General features: G+C 34.0%; 1 protein-coding gene across 8 annotated transcripts in view; it reads left to right on the top strand.

The window, feature by feature from the left end:
- hdac5 (histone deacetylase 5) overlaps window positions 1-9,628 on the top strand; it is a 122,513-nt gene that overhangs the window by 111,313 nt on the left and 1,572 nt on the right. For all 8 annotated transcript variants that reach the window (XM_087244310.1, XM_087244311.1, XM_087244312.1 and 5 more), the window contains 9 exons: window positions 405-454; window positions 1,494-1,601; window positions 1,736-1,791; window positions 4,687-4,774; window positions 5,774-5,893; window positions 5,972-6,069; window positions 6,968-7,086; window positions 7,293-7,426; window positions 9,001-9,085. In XM_087244310.1, coding sequence (XP_087100436.1) covers window positions 405-454; window positions 1,494-1,601; window positions 1,736-1,791; window positions 4,687-4,774; window positions 5,774-5,893; window positions 5,972-6,069; window positions 6,968-7,086; window positions 7,293-7,426; window positions 9,001-9,085 — 858 coding nt within the window. The remainder of the gene's footprint in view (window positions 1-404; window positions 455-1,493; window positions 1,602-1,735; window positions 1,792-4,686; window positions 4,775-5,773; window positions 5,894-5,971; window positions 6,070-6,967; window positions 7,087-7,292; window positions 7,427-9,000; window positions 9,086-9,628) is intronic.

Consider the following 9,628-nt stretch of genomic DNA (forward strand, 5'->3'; position numbering starts at 1 on the left):
TGCTTCCTTCCGATCTAATGGGCTGCTTAAGCAAACCTCCTCTGACAGACGCCTGCGCTGTTTTTAGGTCCTAGACATTTGCCCACCTCCGCTTCTGACTCACCAGCCAACAACTGTGTGTGTGTGTGAAGGTTCAGCTGCGGACAGAGTTGCCATCACTTCCACATGAGACACACTTTTTGAAGTAGCGCACACTGTTTTTGACCTTGAGTGCTCTTTGTAGACAGTGAGACAGATGACGGTTGCGTCAGCCTCATCTAGTGAAGATCCTCAAGACTGAATTAGCCAATTATGTCATTATCTCAATAGATGATAAAGTGTGAACAACAGATGTGGGTTAAATATAACACTTGTTCATGTCAGAGTTTCTAATTCAAGTGTTTTCTTTTTTTTTTTTTTTGTAGGTCCAATAAGCCAGAAAATGTATGCTGTCCTGCCGTGTGGAGGCATCGGGGTACGGTTATGTCTTTTCATTAAACCTATTGATTTAATAAAGACTTCAATGTAATGTGTAATGCACGTTACTGTGAATGATTATTGTTCATGTTTACTTTATTAATAGTGTAATAATATATTATTATAATGAGTTAATAAAGGAATTGAAACGCATGTTTATATATATATATATATATATATATATATATATATATATATATATATATATATATATATATATATATATATATATATATATATATATATATATTTCCACCATTTTTTAAAAGCAATCCAAGCTAAATTTATTCTGTCAGAATTTTTGTCAAAATACCTCCAACTTTAAATAAATTTTAAAATTACAATGCAAATAGATGAAATTATATAATATGTATACGTTGTCCCACTAGCCTGATTTATATGACCGCATCACCTTCTTCTTCTGCGTCTTTTTAGCTTAGTACCATGTTTTCGACAGTGGTGATAATTTCAACAGTACGGGCAGTGCATGGATGATCACTCTCCAACACACGATCAATTTAGCCAGAATAAAACAAATAAGACTTTCTCCAGAAGAAAAAATATTAATAAAGTCATTAAATATTAATAAATTAATAAAGTCATTAAATATCAAAAGCAATAATAATTATGATAATTTGTTGTAATTATAACTAAACTATTATTAATAGTAATCACCAATTAACTAATTTATAATTAGCTGATTTTGGGTTTTTTTTCCACATTTTTATATTTATTTTATAATTGAAAATGTCTAATGTTCTAGTTAAATGTGTTGCAGTTATTTATTAAACTAATATCAATAATACCTACTAAACGAATATAGATTATTCATAATTGCATGCAGCTAATCCTCAATCTAACTCAAACTGTATTGTAATTCTTTGATTAATCTATAGCTTAGCACTGATTACAAGTTTCCATTACAATTATAGACATTTATTAAGAAAGTAAGCAGGATAAATTGTGAGCTCATCATTTTGACAGTAGTTCAGTGTAATAATGTATATTGATACTGAACATGGGATATTTTCCTCTAGGTGGACAGTGACACAGTGTGGAACGAGATGCATTCGTCAGGAGCCGTACGGATGGCAGTCGGCTGCGTCATTGAACTGGCATTTAAAGTTGCAGCTGGGGAGCTGAAGGTTCATTTTCACTTCTCGTACCACAGCTTCATGTTTATTTGATGTTCTGCTATAAATATTCCTTGCCTATATTAAATCACATGTGCTTCTGTAGTCTTCATCTTCCTTATCTTCTATTTATGTCTGATGAACAGAATGGTTTTGCAGTGGTCCGTCCTCCTGGTCATCATGCTGAGGAATCCACCGCCATGTAAGTCCAGTAAAATGACTCTTTCTTGGGGGAGTTCATGTGATTTATATATGAAAAGTTTATTTGCCAGTTTAGATTCCAGAAACAGAAATTATAAGTAGGTCCAGACGGATTCTGCCGACTTTTTTTTGCTATTTCTGCGGAGGATTTTGCTAAATATTTGCAGATTTCTGCTGAATTGTTTTAGGAGTATCATAACTAAAACCTTAATATGTGAAATTAAAAATAATATGTTTTTAACTTTTGTTTAATGTTTAAAATGCAAATCCAATTAGATTCCCTTTATTTGGTAAACAAAGCAAGTCTCTTATATAATATCTCTACTAAAAGACAGAAAATATTAATGTACAAACTGCATTGTACATAAATCAGATGAAGATGTTCATATTGTTTAATAATATTACTGAAATTTACTTTAAAACTGAATAAATAAAAAATAGATTTACACATATTTACTCAAGTAAAAAAACAGAATTATTAATTGGGCTAAAAATCTGCAGAAAATCTGCGGAATTCTGCGTGCGCAGATTCCATGTGGGCCCACCTTTAAGATAAGAAACTTAGAAACTATGTTTTTACATTGAGTATTAAAAAGCTCAATTACAAATAATATATTTCTTAAAAATTCTAAATCTATTCTCAGGAGCACAGAAAAATCATACTCGAGTAAAAGTACCATTACTTACCCAAAAATGTAGTGCAGCTAGAGTAAAAGTATCTGTTGTAAATATTAGTCAAAGTATGAGTAAAATGTAGCCTTTTTTAAAAGTACTTATGAATAGTGAATATTTCACTGTGAAATGTTAATGCGTTTATATGCAGTCTGTGCATATTTGTGAAAACATAACCTTGTGTAGTGCATTTAGTTATTGTTTAAGGCCATTTGATGATTTCATGTCATCATACAGTAGACATTCGTCATCTTCTCATCAGTGACATGCTGTCTAAACAGACTAACATCTCTTGCATTCCTGGAGGGCCGCAGCTCTGCACAGTTTTCTCCAACCCTAATCAAACACATCTGATCCAACTAAAATCCAACCAAATCGCATACTTATGCACTATTCTACGCCATTTTGTAGTATAAATAGTGTAAGTAGTGCGTTCACACTGAAAACTATATAAATGATAAGTGCACTTTAATCACGTGGATGATGCGCTCATTCAATCGGTAAAATGATGTGTGTACTTGACACACTCAACAACTGCAGCTTCGCTCACATAGCGGAAGGGGCGGAGCTATCGGGCACACAAGTTGGATTACTTTATTTATTTTGGATTGTGAAAGCAAAATTCTTCTACGAGAGAGATTATACCGCCTCCCCATGAGGAATGTGGTTATACTCATGTCAGGTATTATTTGGTAAATTGGTCATTTATTTCTCTAATTTGGCAACTGACAAACGTCATCAGGGAAACGGTTTAAATTCTCACTTAGTGAAAAAAACATTAGTGCTCCATTTGAGACAAAACTACATGTATATACTATGCTGTTGAGTGTATAAGTACATAATGCATTAGTGTATAGTGTGCCATTTGGGACGCAGCTAAGATGTTCAAGACTAGTCACTAGTAGTCTTGAAAACCTTAATTAGTTGGATCTGATGAGTTTGATTAGGGTTTGAGAAATTGAGTTTGAGACCTATGAAAGGTTTTAAACATCTTCTTGGACACTTTCCAAACATGTCTTGAAATTGGTCATTATGATGCAAAATTATTATTATTTCATTGGACTGGAATCGCAGGACTGGTTTTTCTACTCAGCCAATCTCCATAGACAAGAAAAAAATTAGGTAGTGACTGCAGATAAAAGTAAAAGTACCGATACAGCACTACAATGTACTTAGGGGAAAGTTAAAGTACACATTTTTAAACTATATAGTAAATTACAATTTCTGAGAAAAACTACTCGATTGCAGTAGTTTGAGTATTTTGTTACTTTACACCACTGTCTATTCTAAATCTATTATTGCAGCGCTGTTGATCACTACAAAAAACAGCAATTAATTAAACATTTTTTCTAAAAATTCATTACAATCAATCGCAGTTTTATTTTATTTTGCAATAATTTTACATTTTAAGTCTTTAAATAAATGTAGAAACAACAAAGACAGTATATATTTAATCTATATAGTTCAATGGCATCTTTTTATGAACTCTGAACATTTTCTAATATGTAACCAGTGATTGTAGCCATTCATCGCTATAGCACAACTGAGAGCTATCAAGCACAGTTTAACTGTGTCTTTAATTGAACTTTTTTTGCCAACTAACTGATTCATGACCTGACTGATGATTAACTATGGCATTGCATGCTCGTTATTTGATTTGCTCTATAATATTGCAGAGCGCACTACTGTATTTATGCATCCAATTTCAGAGCAGGTCCTATGAGTGCAGTAATTATGGCTGACAGGACAGGAAAAGTGATTTTCACTGACATTTAGCCTGACAAAATTTCCTCTGACCTGTAGTTCAGGGTTGTTCTACTGAAGCTCCTTTTCATCTAAACTTTTTTTTATGCTTTTTTAGCTTTGTTGAAATGAGTTTGAAAAGTCTTCCATTTTGATGTGGTCACAAAGACTAAATAAATGCAGTTCTTGTAGAGAAAAAAAGACAGAAGAATCAGTTTGACTGCGGTGGCCACAGTTCGTTAATGATCATTGTGTGCTATAATGCTAATTGTAGCACTAATGTGCATAGGTTGTAAAAAGCCATTCATAATAAAATCATACCTGGTCTTAAACGTGTATCCAGTGTTCTCAGTGTGGGGACGTTTGTGTGTTGATGTGGGTTTTGGGTGTCCAGATGTGTGATATCTAGATGGATGAATCATTTATGAGTGTTCGCATACTGTATATAAGACTTCACTTCTCTATGTGTGTGTCTTGGCAGGGGTTTCTGCTTCTTCAACTCAGTCGCCATCACTGCCAAACTCCTGCAGCAGAAACTCGGTGTGGGCAAGATCCTCATCATAGACTGGGTGAGTTTTTAAGGATGTACATGCAATACACAGCCACTTGTTATGCTACGAGGCAAACATCAGTATTAATATAACTACTAGGCTGTTTCCTGTGCAATTAGTACATTTGTGAACTTTCCTACTATGTATTCCACTGTCAAGTGTTAGGGGTATTATAGCAAAGTAGAAGCATTTGGGAAATACAGCAACTCAGCCACAAAATAGTAGAATTACAGAGTGCATACTAAGGTGTATAGAACACAGAAGTCACCAGCTTTCTTCAGGCTCAATAGCTACAGTCCTTAAAAGTTTGGTAGTCTTCATATTTGCTTAAGAAGAGTGTGTAGAGATCTTCATTAAATGGGTTTCCATGGCTGAGCAGCTGCATTCAAGCCTTACCAAGTGCAATGCAAAGCGTAGGATGCAGTGGTGTAAACATGGCACCACTGGATTCTAGAGCAGTCTGGAGTCAGAATCTCTGCCTGGCAATCTGATGGACAACCCTAGGTTTGGTGGTTGCAAGTAGAATTGTGCTTGTCTGACTGCTTTGTAGCAAATGTAAAATTTGGTGAAGGGATGATTGTGTGGGGTTATTTTGTTAGGTTGTTGGGATTGGTCCTTAGTTCCAGTAAAAGGAACTCTTGATGCTTTAGCATACCAAGACATTTTGGACAATATCATGACCCTTTTTAATCTAACATTACTGCCCACCAGTGCACAAATTAACACTCTTAAAGACATAGATGATTGTTTTGGGTGTGAAGGAACTTGTCTGGTCTGCACAGAGTCCTGAACATAACCCAATTGAACATATTTGGGATAATTCAAACATTGCAACTTGGTCAAATATCATGTGCCTGGCCTCTGGATCCATCCATGGAGCAGGGAATTTTGTAATGTTATACAATGTCTTGGTGTGTTTTTTAGCAGTTTATGTGTTTTTGAGTTTGATTAATTGTCATCGACATGTTTACCGGACCACAAATACCAAAATCAGACTTTACTCATTGCTTTTTATAGGATATCCATCATGGAAACGGGACCCAGCAGGCTTTCTATAATGACCCCAATGTGTTATATATTTCTCTGCATCGTTATGACGATGGCAACTTCTTCCCTGGCAGTGGCGCTCCTGAGGAGGTAACAACATTTCCATCACATTATTTTGTGGCGTATGACTAAAGTTGCCATTGTTTTTCAATATGGCTTGCTCTGCAGGTGGGTGTGGGTCCAGGAGAGGGCTTTAATGTCAACATTGCCTGGACAGGTGGAGTGGAGCCACCTATGGGTGATGTGGAGTATCTAACCGCCTTCAGGTGACATCTGCACTTCCTGTCTGTCTGTCAATAATAGAGATAAGAAAGCTGATGCTAGATTTAATCTCACTTTCAGAAACTCTTGCCTGTCAGCTTAAAAAGGTTAAACATAGGTCCAGAGAGGACTTGTCAAAAACATCCTAAAACATCAAATTATTAAGATTTTTTTTACTTTTACACTGAAATAGATTTTAGTAGATGACAGTTTGTTTACATATTTATTCATTGCTCAATAGTAGAAAACAGGGGGGGAAGTGTGTATTTGCTCTCGAGGCCAAACTATTGTATAAAATGGATGCCTGCTAACAAAGAAAGCATGGCTTTACGCTTAAATAATGCTTGGATTAAATATTGTTATTTCAGTCGGAAACACAATCAAAATGTAGTATTAAATATGTAATATTATACATATTTTTGGAAATTGTATACTGTTTTCATTAAAAAACACCCAAAATAAACATAAAAATGAATTGAAAAAATGTCCATAAGGATGCACAAGAATTATTTGTTTTTATACAAATCTCACAAAATGGTATTTTACACTTCAAATTGATGTGATTTGAGGAGGAGTGTCCTTCCAGAACATTAGCACATATTCTGATTTTAATTAAAGATTACCAGAGCAAGCATTTGTTTTCCAATGTATAAACATGAATTGGTCACCTCAATATTAGCAAATAAAGTAAATAGTCAGTCATTAGCTTAAGAAAAAAGTCAGTTTAAATAGAAAAGAATCATTTTTTACTTCATGAATATTTTTTATTTATTTATTAATTTTTTTTGTAATGCTTTGGTTTCATTTCTTATGGAATCTAAATGGTTAATGGAAAGGTACATTTAAGGTAAAAACATTTCATGAAACTACACTAAAACTCTTGAAAAATGTGTGTGCTTGTAGAACGGTGGTGATGCCCATTGCCAATGAGTTTTCGCCGGATGTGGTGCTGGTGTCAGCTGGTTTCGATGCTGTGGAGGGCCACCAGTCACCGCTGGGCGGATACAACGTCACTGCCAAATGTGAGTAAACGCGAGAGCTCAGATTGCAGAAATGTTTTTAGTATCCCCTAATTGTATTACACACATGAAAGCTATGCATTTTTCTAGATCATTGCTCCAAATGTCATACTCATAGTACTTGGATTAGTCTTTTTCACTCCTAACCTACATTACACTGTGGTTTTTAGTTCATGAATTACCTAGCATGCTCCTGTCTCTTTTCGTAGGCTTTGGTCATCTCACTAAGCAATTGATGAAGTTGGCTGGTGGTCGTGTGGTTTTGGCACTGGAAGGAGGTCACGACCTCACCGCCATCTGTGACGCATCTGAATCCTGCGTGGAGGCACTTTTGGGAGATGAGGTGCCTGACATTAATTCACACACACACACACACACAAACACAAACACACACACACACACACACACAATAATACGTGACATCTGGTACTTTTGGTTTAAAACTGTTAGGGTTTGGAGTCTTAGTGATAACAACAAAGGGTTTAAAAAATTGTAGTGATCAGATTATTTCTTTAAAAATGTATTATGTATATAGATATTGCTTTGTCATAAAGTTCATTATATTATATTATATAAAAATGCATGTAAGTGTATAAACACTTGATAGCTTTAGTGTCCACCCTATATACAACACCTTAACTTTTCCTGCTTTTCATTGTAATGTAATGTGCATTTTTTGTAAAACTGCTTCGGAACAATTATTACTATAAAACTCACTATACAAATACATCTAGGGCTCTATTTTAACCATCTAGTCTAAAGCGCATTGCGCAAAAGCATTTAGGGTGTGTCGAATCCTCTTTTGCCTTTTTAAGAATGAAAAAATACGCTCTGCATCCTGGTGCATAGTCTAACAGGGTTGTGCTTATTCTCTTAATGAGTTATAGGTGTGTTTTGGACATAACGTGCATTAAACCAATCAGAGTATCATCTCACATTCCCTTTAAGAGTCAGTTGCGTCGCTTCCTGGTGCATTTGCTATTTAAATGGTGGACTTTGTAAGTGGAAAAACAGAACACTTCACTAGCAAGAAAACAGTTAAACAGACCATCTGCAGCAAGAGGATAAAGAATGAGCCTCTTCCATTCTCTTTACATAGATAAGGAAATGGTGGAAACTCACTCCACTGAAGACATCCATTAGCCTACATATTTTATATAGTTTTGTTAAGTGCAAAGATTTGTTTCAAAACTATTTCTAAACTTTCCAGCAAACAAATAAATGAACAATAATAACCAAGTGTGGTCAAAAACCTTACTATTTATGTCCAAACACACGTCCTGTTCTTATGCCCCATATGTTGATGCATACATCTCCAAAACCCAACAGATGGACGAATCTAAACTTATTTTAATTAAAGCAAATATGAATATGCATATAATTAATAATACTGCTAACAATAATAACATTAAATGCAAATTGTCATTAATAAACTGAACAAGGCATGGAGGCATGAAGAAGGCATGGCATAAGCAATGTGTAAGTGTTTGAACCCACATAGGTGCATTACTAATGCGCTCTGCGCTAGACTTTAGACCAGCTTTTAGTTGGTCATTGACGCAGCCTATTTCAATTCCTCAAATTAGCAACGCGTCAACGATGTGCCTTAATACACCACCTGTATCGACCAGCACAACAATGAGTCCACAAATTGGCGCAAATTGATTTTCTTTTTAAACAACGTGGTGCAAAACGAGAAAATTATAGAGTTGCGCTGGTCTGAGAATGGCAACAAATCGCGCCAAACACGCCTTATTGCACCGGGTGTATGATAGGGCCTTGAATTAAACTTAGTCAGTTAGATTTTTGTGAGGAACATGGTATGATATGTCAGTTTGAAAAAAAAAATAATTCAAATTACTGTTATTGTTTGTCAATGAATACATTTTTTATATACATTTTTGGTGTGTTTTGCAGTTGAATCCTCTACCATTGACGGTGCTTCAGCAGAAACCATGTCCAAAAGCTACAGCTTCTCTAGAAAGAGTCATTGAGATTCAGAGTAAGTGAAATTCAAGAGAAGTAAGAATGATTATATTATATTATATTATATTATATTATATTATATTATATTATATTATATTATATTATATTAAATTATATTATATCTTATTATATCTTATTATATCATATTATATTATGTTATATTATATTATATCTTATTATATTTTATCATATCTTATCATATCATATTATATTATATTATATTAAATGAAATTATATTATATTATATCTTATTATATCTTATTATATTTTATTATATCATATTATATTATATTATATTATATTATTCATTTGTTTTAACTTTTCATGTATTATTTATTGCTTTATATAATTTTTTTAGTTTTTAGAGATCATTTTGTATTAATAAATATTGTTAATGTAAATTTTTTTATGTTTGTTTATGTACAGTGTCTATAGAGAAGCATAATACCCTTTGAAATAATGACTTTATTTGTCATACAGCCTGAAATCAACTTGCATTCCAAATAGCTTTTCCAACCTTTGAAATGTTTTGAGCCTTCTCCTAACCTGTGGCTTTCTA

This window comes from Danio rerio, chromosome 3 (genome assembly GCF_052040795.2).
Source record: "Danio rerio strain M-AB ecotype USA chromosome 3, GRCz13ab, whole genome shotgun sequence".
Taxonomy (NCBI): domain Eukaryota; kingdom Metazoa; phylum Chordata; class Actinopteri; order Cypriniformes; family Danionidae; genus Danio; species Danio rerio.